The sequence below is a fragment of the Lynx rufus genome, unplaced genomic scaffold, assembly GCF_022079265.1.
Source record: "Lynx rufus isolate CCGP_SWC_20201006 ecotype Redwood Valley unplaced genomic scaffold, mLynRuf1.p SCAF_2, whole genome shotgun sequence".
Classification (NCBI taxonomy): Eukaryota; Metazoa; Chordata; class Mammalia; order Carnivora; family Felidae; genus Lynx; species Lynx rufus.
The window spans coordinates 187858744-187877935 of record NW_025814834.1 but is presented as its reverse complement, the minus strand read 5'-3'; the positions used below and the strand labels follow the sequence as shown (position 1 = coordinate 187877935).

The 19192-nt window shown below is 51.0% G+C and overlaps 1 protein-coding gene across 2 annotated transcripts in view; it reads right to left on the bottom strand.

Annotated features, from left to right (window-relative positions):
• Positions 1-132: 132 nt before the first annotated feature.
• Positions 133-19192, bottom strand: part of ERI3 (ERI1 exoribonuclease family member 3) — a 127953-nt gene continuing 108893 nt past the window's right edge. For both annotated transcript variants that reach the window (XM_047084554.1, XM_047084555.1), the window contains one exon: positions 133-663. In XM_047084554.1, the coding sequence (XP_046940510.1) occupies positions 581-663 (83 nt within the window). In that variant the 3' untranslated portion in view covers positions 133-580. The remainder of the gene's footprint in view (positions 664-19192) is intronic.

Sequence of the window (19192 nt, the reverse complement as noted above, 5' to 3'; positions counted from 1 at the left end):
TCTCACAGGTGCTCCAGTGATTGCCATCCACACTGGTGGCCTTGAGCAGAGCAGCCCAGAACATGCTCTAACCTTTGTACGTATTTTGACAGCATCAGGCACAGCAGCACCTGGTCCACACACACCCAGAGCCTCGTTTCCCCGACTTTATTCAGTGGCACGTTCACAGCGGGGATGGGGGTAGACACAAGGTGGGGCCTGATCTGTCCTGGAGCCCTGGGGGCACCACACACCATGCACTACAGATGGGAGGGGGCACAGGGGGGCTTGGTGGCCCCGGCAGAAGCCTGTGTACCAGGGAGGAGGCGGTGAGTGCCTGGGTCCCCCTAGCCCAGGCCCACAATGGGAGGGGCTAATACTGGGCTGAGGTTGGGGGGTTGGGGTGGGGGCCACAAAGTGTCTGCTCCAGAGGGGCCAAGTGGCCAAGCCCTTACCCCGGGCACAAGCCCACAGGGCAGGCTGGGGGACACTCTGGATGTAGAGCTGTGCCACTCTCCCTTTTCCCCTCTGGTGAGGGAAAGGAGGGTTCTGGGCTGGGCCAAGCAGCTACCCTGTCCTGCCCCATCCCGTCCTCGGCCAATCAGAACGGCTTCGATGTCTGCTTGAAGATGAAGCCTTGATACGCAAGTGTCTTCATGATGTTGGCAATGTTCTTGCAGTCATCTAAGAAGAAGAAGAGAAGACATTTAGATGGGCCTCAGGTCGTTTCCCTCTGTGCCCGTAGGTGCCCTTACATGGGTGGCGATGGGGAGCAGGGTCAGACTCAAGAGCCACAGGCTCCAAAAGAGGGGGGGGGGGGGTCCTGTCCCCTGGTGGCAGCATCTCCAGCCTCAGGCTGGGCTGGGTGATACTGGGCCGGCGGGAAGCCTGGTCTCAATGCTGCTCAGTCCCATAATTCATGCTGGAAATTGGCCAGCATGTCCCGCCCCGGCCCCAGCGGTGATGTATGGGCGCCGTCGCAGTAAGAAAAAGGCAGAGTAAATGTGTAATTTCTCCCTTGACGGCCCCCGGCCGCTGGGCGATCCTTCTTGTTGCCGCCGCGTGGGGACGGCCCGTCCGCCACACTCCGTCTTCCCGCCACCCGCCTTGATGTCTCCATTTCATTACTGTGCGGCCATTCATCACGCCCACGGCCAGGGTGACTTTGCCGGCACTTGCGTGTGTGAGAGAGATGAGGCCTGGGCCATAATCACTGGTAACAAGGCACAAGTCTTGGCACTTTTGAGCTGGGGCCCTGGGAGACCTGCTCTGGGGCCCAGGCTTGTGTGCTCCAACAGCAACTTGCCTGGGCACTTGCTCCTGTGCAGCCAGTGGAGAGGGCCAGCTTTGTGGTCCTTTGATACTCTGGCCAGCGATCTTCTACTAGACATGCATGTGTACTCAATCTAAACCCTGCCTCTAGCTGTATCTAAATGTCTGCACCTGCCAGACCCTGTCCCAGCAGTTTCTCCAGTACTGGTCCCTGTAAGAATCTCCATGCTCAAAACTCCTAGAACCGTGGCAGCTGCAGGAGCCGGTACTCCAGGGCTTCAGGATCATGGACATGGGCCAGGACTTGTTTTAACACCACCAGCAGGAGGTGCAGCTGCCCAACACTTGTCCCTCTACATAAAGCCAAGGACACAAATGGCCCAAGTGCCCAGGGTTTTTCTGTTCCATTGCTCAGAGCAGCAGCCAGATCCCCATCCCTTCCACCTGCTTCTCCCCCCATCCCTCTCCCACCTCCCATAGATGCTCCTGGGCCATAACCAGGACCTCAGCCGCTACCAGCCCTCATGGGATCGATGCTGTGATTGCAGAAACATTATACTTCGATGTCATCATCAGGTGTGGGGCTGTGATAAGGTCAAGGTGGGGTCAGAAGGCCTCAGCATCTGTCAAGGGCCAACCCCTTTCATTAAGCACCTCCAGCCTGCCTTTACTAGAACGTTAGACTAGGAAATGGGGCCCAAAAAAGCTAGAAAAGGACTGTGGGAATGGGAGTCTTGGTCAGCCCGGGGCCTGTGTCACTAGCCAGACATGACTCTGTAGGCCCTGTTTAGAGCAGAGAAGTCACACAGGGTCCCGTCACATAAGACCTCAACATGAATGTACCCATGGGGGATGTGGACATGGAAAGGTGACACAGGCCTCAGACACCTTTTCCCTCCAGGGACTCAGGAAACCATGAGGGCTGGTCTGAGGCAGGACAGTGGGAAGACAGATGGGTGGATAGTGGCGGCCATGGCAACTCCAGACGTGACCCATCCCCGTGGTTTATGGGCCGGACACGCGCCCCGCTCGGCTGAGGCCCCGTCATTTGTCTCCCTTAGTGTGTATGCCTGTGCCGGGGGGGGGGGGGGGCGGGGGGGGAGGGTGGAGGGAGGGGCTGTGATAGGAGGAGTGAGGCAGCTGACAGAAGGGGAAGGGGGCAGGAAGATCTGGGTAGGAGGGGCAGGGTGGAGATGGGGCAGGAAGGGCCCCAGGAACAGGAGGGTTTATGATAGGGTCCAGAGGCTATGACGGTACTGTCAAAAGGGCTATGATAGGGTGCTTTTCTTCCCAAAGAAGTCTGGCCTTGTCAGCGCACCTCCAATCCTTCCTGTCTCCTGCACTCTGGGGACCATGGCCGCTGTGCATATTAAGAATAAGTCCCCTCGTTATCTGCAATTACCCAGCGGCCACACACCTCATTTCTTCCAGCAGAAAAGAAAATTAGTTTTCTATTGACTTCATCTGGCTCCTCCCTCATTGCTGGACAAATTGCTCAATCTGCCTCCCCTGGCCCAAGTGATGTGCCCAGCCCCTCCCCCCAGGCCACCAGCCATCCAGTGGGCAAGCACTAACCTCCCACCTGTGCTGGGCCCCAGTCTGTCCTTGACCTCCCCACACTTGACACACTCACTGGCTGGCTTCATCCACCCCTGAAGATCGCTGTTTCCAGCCTACACCTCTCCTGAGTTCTGGAACATCTCTTTCTAGATATCCATACAAACTCAAAATGTTCAGTAATGAACGAATTTCCTTCACCATATGTCTTCACTATCCCAAGAAACCTGAAAATCAGGCTTGACACTTTGCCCTCTCTCTCCCCAAATCTCAAGTATAAACTGTGGATTTTATCTTCTTGTTCTGTCTAATCATCTACTTCCCTTCATTCTGGCAGCCACCCCCCAGTGTAGACCCCCTCCATCTCTTGCTCTTGCACAGCCTGTCTTCTTTCTTCCCCCTCTAATCCATTCGCTTGTAGCCCAAGTGATCTTTCTTACACAAATCTGATCACATCCTTGTCTCTTTAAATCCCTTCAGTGGCTCCCCCTGCCCTCAGGTTCAAAGCTATACTCTTTAATATGACTTAAAGGTAAAGGCCCTGTAAAAACGGGTCCCTGCTCTCGCTGGTCTTACCCCTGCCATTCTCTATCCCCAATCCCTGTTCCAATCTCAAGGAACCACTGTTGTCTGAAAATGACAAAGTGGGTTTTGGAATCAGAGACCTGTTTCTAGTCTTAACTTTGCTCGCTGGTTGTGTGCCTGCGGCAAGTGCTTAGTTTCTTTGAACTTCAGGTTCCCCTTACTAGGGGTGATCATGGGCTACTTTTGTTAACTGTGAGTACTGAGCAGGTGATACTCACCCCCCCCCCAATGTCTTTGTACATGCTTTATGTTTGGAATATCTCCTCTTCTTGAAGGGAAGGCAAGGATGCTAGTTTCCTGGATGACCCAATGGTGAGAAGGTATACACTGTACAATCTATGGCACAGATGACATAGGAGCCAGCGCACTTGATGAAAGCAATTGTCATTCACTCCACAGACTCTGACTGACTACTGACCCTGTTTACTGAGGATTCTGGAGTCTAACTTGTTGTAACTGGTCCACTACAACAAAGAAAAAGAGATCCAGATTGGGGAGGACACTTGTTTCAGTTCACCAAGTCAGTGGTATGGCAGTTATTGGCTTCCAGCCCAGGCTCTTTTTCTAGCCTTTGAAGCCTTTCTAAGAGCCAGTGCAATCTCCTGATCAGTTTAAAAAGTCAGTAGTACAGGTAGAAAATGAGGCAATGGGGCAGAAGCTAAGAGACAGATCTGGGGTTTTTGTTTTTTTGTTTGTGTTTTTAGAGAGAGAGGGGGCACAAGTGAGCAAAGGCAGAGAAAGAAAGAGAATCCCAGAAGGGGCAGAGAGAGACGAGTGAGGCTTGCGCTCACCTGATGAGGGATTTGAACTCACGAACCGTGAGATCATGACCTGAGCTGAAGTCAGATGTGTAACCGATTGAGCCACCCAGATGCCCAAATCTGGGGCTTTTAACAGGCCAGGAGTTCAGCAAGAGACAACAGCAGGGTGAGGCTGATGACAACATGGCCTCTAGGAGAGTCCTTAGCTTGAAGCCCTGGGGCCACCTGGGTCAGCAGCACCCCCTTCTGGCTCCTCTCACTGAGGTGAGCTAATGAGGCCAGCCTGAAGCTGTTATGATAAGGGGTTGGGGTGGAGGGGACACAGTCTTGTGCCCACAATGGAGGCCTCCAAAGTAGGTTTTCCTTACCTCCAAATTCTAGAAGCCTAACCTGTTTTTTTTTTTTTTTTAATTTTTTTTTTCAACGTTTTATTTATTTTTGGGACAGAGAGAGACAGAGCATGAACGGGGGAGGGGCAGAGAGAGAGGGAGACACAGAATCCGAAACAGGCTCCAGGCTCTGAGCCATCAGCCCAGAGCCCGACGCGGGGCTCGAACTCACGGACCGCGAGATCGTGACCTGGCTGAAGTCGGACGCTTAACCGACTGCGCCACCCAGGCGCCCCGAAGCCTAACCTGTTTTTATGTTCCTGTGAGATCATCAGCTTGTGACAAGATGATCTTCTGTTTTGGGCATTAACATTCCTTTTTTTTTTTTTTTTTTTTTTGAAGTTTATTTTTGAGAGAGATTGAGAGAGAGAGAGAAGTGAATAGAGAGGGGGGCAGAGAGAGAGGGAGAGAGAATCCCAAGCAGACTCTGAGCTGTCAGCGCACAGCCCGACATGCGACTCAATCTCACAAATGGTGAGACCGTGACCTGAGCCGAAATCAAGAAGAGTCAGACACTTAACTGAATGAGTCACCTAGGAGCCCCTTGGGCATTAATATTCTTAATTTTTTAAATGTTTATTTATTTTTGAGATAGAGACAGAGCATGAGCAGGGGAGGGGCAGAGAGGGAGACACAGAATCCAAAGCAGGCTCCAGGCTCTGAGCTGTCAGCACAGAGCCTGACACAGGGCTCGAACCCACGAACCATGAGATCCTGACCTGAGCTGAAGTCGAATGCTTAACCGACTGAGCCACCCAGGCACCCCAGGCATTAATATTCTTAATGCTGGAAATATTTTTATATTTCCAAGACTATAAGGTGAGATGTGCAGCAGCTTAAATCCCTCAGGGAGGTGAGTGGGCGAGTACCTAACAAAGGATAAGCTTGCTGCCTGGGCTCAAAGGTAGTCAAATACCTGCTTGGCAAAGCTGCTAGTGGAAGGGTGGCTCAGATGACTTAGGACACCTAGTGAGAGCTTACACAGGGCAATGACCTGAGGCTGACGTGCTCTAGTTAGCTGCAGTTGTCTGGGAATTGAACAGTAGAGGGCAGGAAGTAGGGCCTGGGCCAGGGCCACCCTCAGGAGGGAAGGGGCCCTGTTCAAGGAGTTTATTCATGTACTCATTCGTTCAGCAAATACACACTGACATTTCTGTGTGCTGGGCACACACAGGCCATGCTGAGTCACAGGACTGGCTGCACAGACTCACTTGCTCCCTGCCCTCAAGGAGCTCAGAGACAGACCTGTAAGTGGTGGGGTGTGAGCAGTGCTATGGGAAAAGGCAGCACAGAAAAGGCACTAAGAATCAAGAAAGGGTTCCTGGGAGGATAAAGCTAGGCAGAAGTAGGAGGCATGTGGGAGGCACTTGCCAGCAACCTGGGGTTAAAGTGGGGAGGTAGTCTTGAATAGTGAATAGCACGGGCACACTGCTGGAGGGGAAACATAGAGTGTCCCAAACAACTTAAGTCAAGTGGGCAGGTGGGGATGACGAAGAATAAGAGGCAGGAGAGTGGCAAGAGCTGAAGCTGGCAAGGTTAGCAGTGACTGGCCAGAAGAGACCCTGGAGACTGGATGGCAAGCTAAAGAGCTTGAGTTTATTATTCTGGGAATGATGGGGAAATACTAACATGCTTGAAGGAAGAGGAAGACAGGGTTAACTCTGAAGGCATAGACACCAATTAGCAGACTGTACTATGTCCAGACTAGAAATGATGGCCCAGAATCAGGCCAACAGCAGTGGAGATAGAGGTGGGGATATATCCATGATATGGAGAAGTGGACAGAGGCAAGAGAGTTTTAGGAAACAGAATGAATGAGCAAGCCTTGATGAGGGAATCAAGATGTAGGGGTGCAGGGGGGTGAGTCTAGGATCTTAGTACCATTCATGGAGATAAGGCAAACCAGAGGTGGTATAGGTTTAGGACAGTGATGACCTTAGTGTTAAATCTTGAGATTCCTATGGGACATCTAAATGTATTGGGCATTCCTTTACAGCTTCTAGGCTTTGTATCTCGCTTAAAAAGGCCTTCCCTATCCCAGTGCTATTAGAAAACTATCATATATTTTCTTCTAATACTTTGTTTTTATATTTAACTTTTTAATCTGTCTGGAATTTACTTTCGTATATGGTGAGAAATAGAAGATCTAACTTTACTTTTTTCCCTAGTGGTCAGCCGCTGTCCTATCACCATTGATTGAACTGTCTACACTTTCCCCACCCTTCTGAAATGATGCCTCTATTATATATACAATTCCCATACGTGAGTCTGTTGGAGCTAGGAAAGAGAATGAACACAAAATGATCAAAGAGGCAAAATGGAGTGGGAGACATCAGGGGCAACAGGGTGACAAGCTGCTGACCTTATAAGGCTGCAATGCAGTGTGGCCTAAAGGAAGATTCAGACAAACCTGAGGCCTCCTGTCTAAAAAGCTCAGCCTGGTAACACACTTTATTAGTGATCTCCAGGAGCTGGTGAGGAATGGGGCCAGAGCCCATGGAGCAGGGACCAACAAAGACAGGGTGGGGAGAATAGAACTGGGAGCAGGAATCTTGGTAAGGATGAGAGAGCAAGAACCCTGGTGTATTGATATTCTAGAACCTCATTTTGCCACGACATCCTTCTGTTTGGACATCTTGGCAAGCATCATGCCTGGGAGCAAAGGGCTAATGGGGTCAATGCTGGGCCTGCTTGACACAGGACAGTGAGATTAATAAGTCCTCAGCCCCAGATGGGACATACTTATACTAAAAAATTATTTGTTGTTTGCCTGAAATTCAAATTTAATTGGTGTCCTGTATTTTTATTTGCTAACTGGGCAACTCTATGCTGGGGGCCAGCATCTCAAGCTACAGCTGGGTACAATTCAGGTTACAACAGCAAATGGTAGTTTAGAAGGAAGATAGGAGCCAAGGCAGTGAATTTAGGACTGAACCAGAAGAGGGCCCCTGAATATCCTTAGATTCTGGGTTCGAATCCAAACTCCATCAGTTTAAAACTATGAACTTGAGGGGTGCCTGGACGGCTATTGGTTAAGTGTCCGAGTCTTGGTTTTGGCTCAGGTCATGATCTCACAGTTTGTGGGTTTGAGCCTCCCGTCTGGCTCTGTGCTGACAGTGCAGGGTCTGCTTGGGATTCTCTCTCTCCCCCTCTCTTGCTTGTGCTCTCTCCCCACCCCCCCCAATAAATAAATAACCCCCCAAAAAAGTAACTGTGAACTTGAGCAAGTTACCATACTTTTATTTCACCTCTCTGTGTCTTGGTTTCTTCTTTTCTAAAATGGGAACAATAATGATAATTATAGTAACTACGTCCCTCAAAGGGTTGTTGAAAAGATGAAATGAGTTTTTATTTGTGAAGTACTTAAAACAGTGGCTGGGTTAGTGATTATTATTGTGGTTGCTATTCCAATAATACCCAATAATAATGTTATTCCAGCAGTAATACTGATATCCCACAACCCCCTGTTCCTTGTCCCAGACATGGCCCACATAGTCCCCTGGGAGCCCAGACAGGGCTACCTTGGCCCACCCGACACCACTCCCAGATATAGACTCTTCTCCCCACAGACACGGCTCCCATACCTCCCTCTGCTTCCCGCAAGGCAGGGCCCTTATAGCCTCAACTCCAAAGTGACCCCTTCTTCCAGCCCCTCCCTGCTGCCCCCTCCACCCCACCGAGGTGCCTGGAGGTGCCACAGGGCTGATGGTGAAGGATGACGGTGGTTCCACAATAAGGGGAAAAGGCAATTTCATCTTGATTAGCAGGCGATTTCTCTCTCCGTAATAAGCGCGCTCCAAATAATTAGCGTGTTTTACGTAATAATGAAATTACAGAAATGCAGTCCACTTATTCAAACAACTCACCATTACCATATTTTTAAATATTAGACTTAATTAGAGTTTATCACTTCAGAGAAGTATGCGGACCGAAGATGTTTTTAAAAAAATCCTCATAAAGTGTTTATTAAGCGCTGGTAAAGCTGGGATAATGATGTGTTTGGAAATTAAGGCAATCAAACACTTACCGCCGCTCCTGGAGGCCGGGCATGGAAATGAGGCCATTACACGCCCATTACCCGCCAGCTCACAGCCACTTGGGGGGCGGGGAGAGGATGCGCCTGGCCGAGAGGGCATAGTGCCCGGAAACGCTTGTGCCAACATCCCACAACAGCCTGGCCAGTAAGCAGGCATCAAAGCCCTTATGTCACTTACATCACATTTGGCTACTAGGAGCCCAACTCACACTTGGCCAGGCAAATGGACTGGATTGGTCCCAAATGCCAAAGAAGACACCCAAGACCAAATCTTATCCAGACTCCCGGGCCAGGCAGGACCTGTCACCTCCATTCAAGCCCTAGTGCAGAGTGAGGACAGGGCCAGCTTGGGTAGCCAAGACAGGTCAGTGAGAGGCAGAGCCTGAGGAAGCTATAGATCCAAAGCAGGTGACCACTCCCAACTATGGGCCACACAGGAAAGGGTAGCTATAGTCCAGGGTCTAGGAGGGAGCTAGGGAAATGTGTCAGGAGCCAAAGATACAGAGGAGCAGGGGTCAGGCCCAGGAACACACCTGGGGACAGACCTTCATCAGGGAAAGCAGGCAAGAAGGGTGGTGGGAGAGGGGCTGGTGGCTCTAGGCCCCATTTATCGCAGTGAATAACTAATTCCAGAATTTATAGTGCTGGGTTTTTGTTCTGTGGCCATTTATATCTGCGAGGGGAGGAAATGAAGAGGCAGCACGGACGCCACATCTTTCTGTGTTATTGCTTGTCTGCCATTTGCAAATCATTATTAATTGTGGGCCCTGGTGGCGGGCTGGGTGGGGGCCGGGCTGGGTACATCCACATAGCTCTTCATCAAGGACCCCAGCCGCTGCCCCAGAGAGCCAATTACCCCGCCCTGATTGGGATCAGATAAAGAGGGAATTTTTACAAATTAGGGAATAAATAGAATTTCCACACAGGGCGCGGGCAGGACCTGAGAGGCTGTAATGAAAAACCATCCGTCACCATCAGCGCGGCCTGGGCACGCAGCCCCGGCACTCCCTCCCCTTGTGGGCCCGCCCTAATGCTCAGGGGCCTGGGCGTACAGGTCTAAGGACATCGCTACTCCCCTACCCCGGGCCCAGAAGCAAGGAGAGGACTTCTCTGTTGGGGCGTCTCTACATCCTTTGGGCTGAAGAGGCCTAGGCCCCAGCTCTGACACTGTCCCTACTGCCTCCTCTTCCTTTCCCTGTCTGCCTCTCCCTCTGGATCGTAACAAGGAAGAGTCTCAGGTGGTCATGAGACAGGCCAGAGTTGGGGACCACGGGGCAGAGACCACATCCATGCCCCTACAGCTATGGCAGCCCTAGGGCAGAGCCCCAGCCCTGTGGACCACTCACTCTGGGCTCCCATTAGCGCTCCTCCCCTTGGATCATTAAATATGTATATCTTATTACACGCCTTGTTAGAGTATCGAGCTCTATTGACTGATGATAAATCCTGAGCCTCGTCCTGGCCATAAATTTATCTGGAGATGATGAAGACTCAATAATCTAGTCAGGCAGATAATATCATCGGGCCTTAAAAAAGATCATTACATTATATGTCAGAATTAAAAGTGAAATACGCCAGAGTAACAGGGCGGCTGTTCTGGCCATGACAACGGGTGCCCGCCTCCCCCACTCATTCCCAGCCAAGGCCCCATCCAGACAGAGGGGCTGAGAAGCCTCACCCTCCTTCTGACTCTGGAATACTACAGCTGGAAGTGCCAGAGGGTAGTCAGATAACAGCCAAGTGAAGGGGACCTGGATGGGGAGGGGCAAGGAGAAGAGGCAGCTACCGAGAATAGTTGAGCACATCTGCCATTACTGGCAGCCATCTCTGCCCCAACCAAGCTTCCATCTTACCCTGTCCCTAGGGGTCTCCTGAGGGACTATCTTCTGAAGGTCCCTGAGTGGCTTTAATAGGAAGGTGATGGCCTTACCCCTTTCCAGAGTGGCCTGACCAACCAGGGTAGATTTTTTTTTTCCAAAATGGGAACATTGGGATACAGAGAGGTTAGGCTATTTGCCAGTATTGCCCCAGGCACCTGTGACCTGGCCCCAGACCTGTGTGCCAGCAGCCTATGTGAAACCTTACTTGTGAGCATGTGCTATCAATCCAGACCCTGGCTACCTCCTTCTCAAGAGACCTGCTTGTCCTAGCCTCTATAACCTGTCATTTGAGAAACTTGCTGCCAGTCTCTTGGTTCTTTGACCTCAGCACTAATGACCATTTCTACTGTATCTTATTTCCACTCATTTCCACAGTTACACCCTCTACCTTTTTAACATCCTCCACTGCTTGTCCTTTGAAATATTAAATTCAAATCTTCCTAGTTACTGGCAATAATACACTTTTCTTTCATCTCACTGGAACCTTGAAACATTAATACCTCTACTCTTTCCAGATAAACCACCCACCTCCTCTCTTCACTTTCTCCCCTACTTTTGACTGCTCACCCAATAGCCATTCCCTTTCTGCCAACCTGGCAGAACTCACTCCTCCCTCACACGACCAGGGTGAATCTTCTGTGTCTGAGCCACTTGTGAAGATCCTATCCCTCTTGCCGGTCATTGGTTTAGGGGTGGCCTTGGGTTCTGGCTACTGAGATGTGAGGGTAGGTTTGCTGAAAGACCTTCAAGGAAAACTTCACTCTTATGAAGAGAAACATGAGGAGGAAATAGTCCTTTATATTCTGCTGGATGTTTTCATGTCTGCCCATAATGTCTGAGACTGCAGAAGCCATCTTCCAACCGTGAGGGGAGTTAGCCTGCGAAGAACATGTTGAAGATAAAAGAACAGAAAAATGGAAAAAATCTGGGTCCTTTATGACATTGCTGAGATGCTGAATTAACTAACCCTAGCATCATCTTATGTCTAAACTTTTGTGAGGTAATAAATCCTATTATTTAAGGTATCTTGCACTGGGTTTTCTTTTTCTTGTAGCCAGAAGCATAGTAACTGATATAGAAGGTACAGACAGGAAAGAGAATGATATAACAAATGCACCTTATAACATAAACTTAGCTAAAGGGAGGAGGGAGGGCAAAGGGCAACGAGGGCGCTGTCATTTCAAGCCAGGAAGTTGGTTACTCCTGTTATGCTCTCTTGAAACATATGACCAAATTGTTTCCTGTTATATCTCAAGACACAGGCCATGTTACTACTAAAAAGGCTAAAGAGTCAAGTTTTGATGGGAACCCACGTGAAAACAGAGAGGGGAAGAAAATACAACTTAATGAAGAAAAATTTTTTATGTCTGTGGCTTGCAATCTAAGGTGACTAAAAGTCCTACAGCTCCACAGAGTCATCAGGGGCTCAGACTTCTTTCTGCCCCTTTCAGCATGTTGCTTCCAATTTCTAGGTTATCGTATGGTCCAAAATGGCTGCAGGTGCTCCAAGCATCACATCCACATTTTAGGAAAGAGGAGGAAGGAAACAGCAAGAATAATGTATTTCCTGACTGAGTCACTTCCTCTTAAGTACTGTTCCTGAAGGTCCCACACAACGCTTTTCCTTCTATCTCACTGGCCAGAACTCAGGGACATAACCCTATCTAGCTGTATGAGGAATTAAAAAAATAGCGTTTTAACTGGGTACACACTACTGCCCCTACAAGGGCTCCTCCATTCAGTGAGGAAGGAACACAACGGATATTAGGTATGTACTAAGCAGTTTCTGTCCTAGCAACGTAACCGACACACCTCACGCAGGACCTTGGAGTCCATGGTCCGTCATCTCAATCCTTTCTTTCTCCCTTTTCCTTCCATCACTCTTGCCTGGAAAAAACTCAAACCGCCTTCTCTATGTTTGCACTGAGCTAAATGTGACTAGAGAACACTGCAACCATATAGAGTAGGGACACTCATAAAATCATAGTCCTCAACCTCAACTGGGTATATAAAACTGCCCAGCCGATCTCCTATGTTCCTGATCAGTGTGCATTCTCTTTCTCTCCATTCTCTACTTTCTGCCATTCTCAAGTCCCCCTCCCCTTCCCTCCCCCCACTCCCATCCCTCTCCTGCCTTTGTGCCTTACTTCACAGGAAACACAGGAGGCGCTCTCCTCTCACCTGTTAAGAGAGAGGGTACGTCCCTGCCAGCACTTCTAAAGCCCACCCTCACTCCACCTGGGTTCTCCACTCCCCTTCCTTTTCGGGGGCCTTATGTGATGAGCAATCCCCTTTCTCTCTGATATAGTCTCTACTGTTTTTCTGCACTGCTTTCTTCACATAAGCATGTAAATATACCAAATCTCTCCCATCTTTAAAATTTTTTTTAAGTTTATTCATTTATTTTCAGAGAGACAGAGACAGTAAGAGTGGGGGAGGGGCAGAGAGAGAGGGAGAGAGAGAGAATCCCAAGCAGGCTCTGCACTGGTAGTGCAGAGCCCGATGCAGGGCTTGAACCCATGAAGCCGTGAGATCACGACCTGAGCCGAAACCAAGAGTCGGTTGCGTAACTGACTGAGCCACTCAGGCACCCCAAATCTCTCCCATCTTTAAAAACAACTTTGCCTTAACTCCTTTTTCCACGTGGCTGGTACCCAATCTCTCCTCCTTTTCACAACCAAAGTTTCCAGTTAAGCCTCAAGGTCTCATTACCCAATCTCTCCTCCTTTTCATGGCCAAACTTCCTGGCTAACCAGGTTAACCACCGCTCAAAGTCTTCCTCATTTCCCACCCTGCAAATCTGATTTCCCCACCTGAGTCTTACTGAACCGCTTTCTCTAATGATCCTTACAACCTCACAGGGCTGAAGTCCAATAGCAGCTTTTCAGGTTTCGACTGCCCCTTACTCACACCCTGAAATTCTTCTCCCTTGGCTTTAGCGATAGCACCTTCCCTCTCTATCCAACTCTTCCCGCTCTCTGTACTCGTCTTTCTTCTGATCATCCCTACAAAGTGGGTGTTAGAGCTGCCACTGGCCCCTTTCTCTTACCACTTTCTACTCTCAACCTGGGCAAACTTATCCAGCCCTAAGCTTTATCTACCATATATTTCCCAGTGATTTCTAAACCTATATTCCCACTACCACCACCGTGGTCCAGGGTACCACCACCTCTCACCTAGGAGACAGCAGTGCCCCCGCCAATCTCCTCCATGGTGTCCTTCTAAGCCACAAATCTGGTCATTTCACTCCCTGTCTTAAAACCCTTCAATGATCCTGGAACAGAAAAAGGACAGCATTGGAAACACTGGTGAAATCCAAGTAAGACCTTCAGTTTAGCTAACAGTATAGTACACATGTTCATCTCCTGGTGCTAGTAATTGTACTGTGATTATGTAAGCTAGTTAACATTAGGGGAAACTAGGTAAGAGATGCACAGAAACTTTCTGTAATGTAAAATTTGTTCAAAGTAAAAAGTTCAAGAGTTCATAATTAAAACAACAACCACCTCCAAGAGCAGCACCTTGCAGCTCTCAGGACAGTGTCCCAACTTCTTTATAAAGTTCCAGAGATCTGCCCAGGTTTCCCTCTAAGGCCTCATCTTACCCACTCTCCTGCTCGACCCCCAAGTTCAGGCTCTTTTGCTTCTCAGCTTTTTCACATGCTCTTCCTTTTGTCTGGAAAGCCCCAACCCCTGCTATCATTTCCTGAAGTGCCTTACCTGGGCCCTCATGTTTGTGTTAGGAATCCTTCTATGTGTTTTCACAGCACCCAATGTTCCTCCACTGTGATAGCCTCTGTCACCTCCTGCTAGACCACAAACCCAAGAGCACTAATGTTTCCTGTGCAGAGGCCCTCAGTAAACATGTATTAAGTGGAAGAAAGGAAGAACTGGAAAAAAAAGAGGGAAGCTGGGAGACGAGATCACAGGTGAACGTACTCCAGCCCTGACGTGTTGCCTGAAGCCTAGACATGCCCAGGTCCTGAAAACTAGTCAAGGTCTTTGTTCCCAGCTTCCAAAGTGCTGAGGGCTTCAGCCTCTTCCCCACTGCCACTCCTTCCAAGTATCTTGCTTTCCTTAAGACCTGCTGGGCCAGGAGACTGGCTGGGACCTGAGCTCTCAGCAGTCCAGCCACCAGTCTGTTCAGCAAACCAAGGCATCTGGGGGTGGTAGTAGTGGTGTTGGGGCTCCCCAGTCCTAGCCAATGATGCCCTGGAGAAGGGCCTGGCTGTGCCTGGGGACTCTGCAAGGGGGGCTGTCCTCCCTAAGCCCAGTCCCACCTGGTAAATATTTCATCCTCAAGCTGCTCAGCTAATCCCTATTAATTTCAATACCGCCGCCTTGCCTGGCTCAGCTCCCAATGCATTATTTATCCCCTTTGTTTGTTTGTCGCTAACAGGTGGGCCCCAGCGGAGGCGCTGACTGGGGACAAGCCCACTCCATCACAGTGTGGCTGTGAATTAATCATGAGGACTAATGGGAAGCACCTCGGCTCCAGGCACTGCCCTAGCTGCCTCCCCCTGCCCTGGCACCCAGGGGTGGGCCAGGGCCACCCCAGCTCTACTTAATTCAAAACAACACATTTTATTTACTATCTGCCTACACGAGTCAGACTCAAGGTTACCCTTTGGGGATATAAGCTGAACAAACAGATGTAAATTCCTGCCCTCAGGAAACTTACAATCCAGTTGGGGAGAGAGGCGTTAAACAACTATTTCTTTGGACTGTGAGGAAATGCTGTGCAGGGAGAGTGCTAGGTGTTAGGAAGCTGTGCACAGGGGAGGACCTGACCAAGTCTAGGGGTCAGGGAAGGCTTCCCTGGGGAAGCAAACTTTGAGCTGTGCTCTGAAGGATGAGCAGGAGTTAATCAAGACAAGGGATGGGAATGAGGGGCTCCCAAGGACAAAAAAGCCATGTGGGAAGGCCCTGAGGTGAGAGAAGGAATGGCAGTTTCCAGAAAGTGGGGGAGGACCTTGTGTTGGAGTGCAGGGGCATGAGGAGAATGGCCTGAGAGTGGCCAACAAGGTCCAGCTTGGGATGCTCTTCTCCCTAAATGACCAGCGTTTGTCCTGGTGGATTACCATGGACTCATCCTGAACACTTGATACGCGCACTCACACCACCTCTGCTGACTTGAGCAACATCTGATTTCTTGACCTTCTGCTTGTGGCTCCTGAGAGGCGGTCAAGATCATTAATCCTCAATTGCATAGACTAGGAAACTCAGGTGAGCATTCACCCTGGGGCTTATGAGAAGGCCTGTATGGGCGTCACAGCTCAGGTGTGCCCATGGCAGGACAGGGCTGGATCTGGCCCATTGACTTTGTGTGGGGACCAGGTACAGGGCTGGGAACACTGACCTGCCTCAGCCACAAGTGCTCACATCACCTCCCTCACCTCTGAAACCCAGCACTGGACTGGGTACCCAGACCTCAGCAAGTATCTTCCGAATGAATGGCTGATCAAAAGTAAATACCCCACCATCCCCCACAAAGATCTTTTTCCCAGACACTCCCTTTAAAACTTTTCCAGAGATTTAAAATAGACTCAGGCTTTATAGTAAGCCTGGGAGGTAGAAGCCATCATCAATCCCATTTTAAAGAGGAAGAGACAGAGGGCTGGGGTGGTGAATGTCTTACCCAGGACCACACAGCCAGGAAGTGATGAGCCCTAACTAGAACAAGGTCATCCTGTTTCCAGGCTCCTGGCTCCATCACATCCATAGGTCTGCCCCTCTGTGGGCATCTCCCCAGGAATCTTCCTTGGTGGCTCCAGGGATCCTAGCTCTCAAGAATGACCTCAAAAGGCACCTTGTTTATGAACCAAGTGTAACTCTGCCAGGGCAGAGCCCTCACTATGCACATGGTCAGGGTTTGTAATTCTATTCAAAGTGGCCACTTTGAAAATCCATATGTCTCCAGGCTCCCTGTACATCATGGTGTCAAGTCCTGGAGCAGAGGCATCCATCAGCACCCCCCGATGCCATGGTCTGTGTGCCCACATACCTGTTCCCACCCACGTGCCTGTCCTTGGCTCCTGGCTGCTCTGGCGGCACTGCCCCACTCTGTGCAAAGGCTCATGCTGGCCTGCCTGCTTGGCCCAGCCATACCATTACCTTCAGACTAGTCTGGCTAGCTGCTGGGCCCCACCCCAGCCCTAAATGTGTCCTCTGCTCTGCCTGGTTCTCTGCTCTCTTGGAGCCAGGCAGCCAGCACGGAGGCAGCCTCGATAACTCGCTAACGTGCTGCCCATGCTGTTCTTAAAAATTTATGACTGTGCAACATGAAAAATCCGGCTGAGGAGCCGTCATTAGCGGCGCTGCCTCCTTCCCCCACCAGAGCCGCCCTCGTAAATTGAGATTTATGGCTGCAGCAGGCGGGGTGGGGGCGTGTGCAGGCGGTGAGGATGTTGTGGGGGAGACAGGGAGACCGATGGATGAGACAGTGGTGGGGCCAGGGGCTCCCCCCTGCGGCAGCTCCAGTTTATCACAGTCTGCGGTGATACCCACGGAGAGTAAGGTCTGGCCTGGGGTGTCAGCCTGGCACTGATGCTGGAATCCGCTTAGCAGTGTGACTGGAGGGGGAGGGGCCTATCCTGTGCCAATCACTGGCTCCTTCAGGTATAGGACCAGATCCTGAGGTCCAGGTGCCAAGCAAAGGCCTCATAGGATGATTTGAGGAGGGTCATCCTTGCTGGAGTCACAAGACTGGGGCCCCCAGAGCCAGCTTCTCCAACTGTAAGCATGTAGTTGGGCAATGATTGTGGCATCCCAACCAGAGAACTGGAGGAGAGGTAGGAAGGGAGCAGAAGGGTGCCAGCAGTCTTCCCTTCCCTCTCTTCTCTCTGGTAAGAAGGGCCAGTGGAGAGGACATTAGAGTCGGGAGTGCAAGTACCAGACCCTGTCACAAAGTGTCCCCAGACAGAGGCCAGACTGGGGCTGAAGAGAAAAGGTGATCCCACAAGCCCCCCCACCCCCAACCCCCCGCATATCCCCCCACAGGCCCTCCCTATTACCTCCCTGCTGCCTCCTCCCCTGCTCACTTAGCCCTGTCAGCCAGGCCATTATGAAATTGGGGTTTCATTTACAGACTAATTAAACATTACAGCTTGTTCACAATTACAACGCGGGGATGAGGGAGTAACTAATTACGGAAGAAATGAGCTAACATTTATCTCTGCTCCCACCCTCCCTCTCCCTACTGCCCCCCCCCCCCCAATCTGGCTTCCTCCTACTCTCTGGTCAGTACCTACTCTCTAGGCTTATTTTCAGGATGGGGGACTGGAAGGGCTCAGCACCCACCCACCCACCCTGGACACAAAATCTGACTGCTGCTCCCAGACGCTCTGGGGAGGGGTGAAGTTCCCAGGGCCCTGATGCAGGAGACAGGGCTTTTGTGCAAGACCTTGGGTGTGACTAAAGTATGGAACCCTGTGATGGTATGTGTGACTATTACATGGGGGGTGGGGGGAACACTCCACTGTGGTGTGTGAGTGTGACAGTTCTGTAAGGCTGTGTGGCTCTCTGTATCTTTATCTTGCAGGGCAAGGTTTTGGTGTGATTGCTGCAGACAACTATTTATGAGACGGGGTATGTGTGTGAATGAACCACACCTTCACCCTCAAGCCCTGGACACAAAAGAAAAGAACTGGGTGGCTGCAGGAGGTGATGGTCAAAGCAGCCCTGGGCCCAAATCTCCATTGCGCAGCCCTACTCATTCCTGCCTCCCAAGCAAGAAAGGGAGCAAGGTTACCCTGTTCTGGGGGCTCGGCTCATCCCTGCCCTCAGGTTGGTCTTGGCTTCTGGCCAGATGCCCCTGGGGCCCAAGAAGCCTCCTGGGGGCCTGGGGTGCCCCCTGTGGGCAGGAGTCCTGGGGTCTGGCTGGCCTGCTGCAGAGTTTAATAATAGTAACAGTGAGAGTAAGCGTTTCCATCCTTCCTGCCTTTGGGCAGAAGAAGAAAGGAAAGAGGAGGGAGAGGAGGGAGTGGAGGGAGCGGGCTGAAGGGAGGCTTTGAGGCCTCAGAACTCACATCAAACGGCCGGATCTGGGCCTAATTGTCTGACCCCTGCCCCTGCCTTCAATCAGCTCTGCGGCTCCCCGCCCGCCCCTCGCCTAACTAGCAGCCATGTTCTCCTCATTAGGACAAGCTCCCCTTGCACACGTGTCCCCGGACATGTCCCTAGCACTCCCAGCTCCCAACCCTGCCTGGTGGGAGGGTACAGTGGGGACCCAGTTTTGGAGGGGCCCCTGGGACAGCTATACCCTCTGCCACCACAGCTGCCTGGACTGAGCTGCTCAGCCCCTCTCCTTGAGCTGCAGGGGCCTGGATGCCACATGTGGTGACATATTCCTGGGCTGGCTCAGCCGCTGGGTGCGTTCTGTCCTCTGTGCGTCCTTCTTGCTACAGCCCGACTGTCTGAGACACACTGCTCCTGAGGGTGGATGTGTTTGAACCCTCCCTTTTGGTCTGGTTCAGCCAGGCAGGGGGCCTGGTCTGGGTCAGGGTCTGTGTTGAGAGGCCAGGAGCGGAAGGAACGTGTCTGCCCGCTGTACAAGGATGGTTCCTTTCAACGGACCCAGGCATGCTGAGGTGCGAGTGGCTGCGGCCACTGCAGTGAAGCAGCAGAGCTTGGTGGTGAAGAGCTCTGACCTTAGAGAGATGTATGTTTAAATTCCAGCTCTCCCACATCCTTCTCTGCAGCCTTGGGTGAACGATAATCTTCTTGAGCTTCGGCT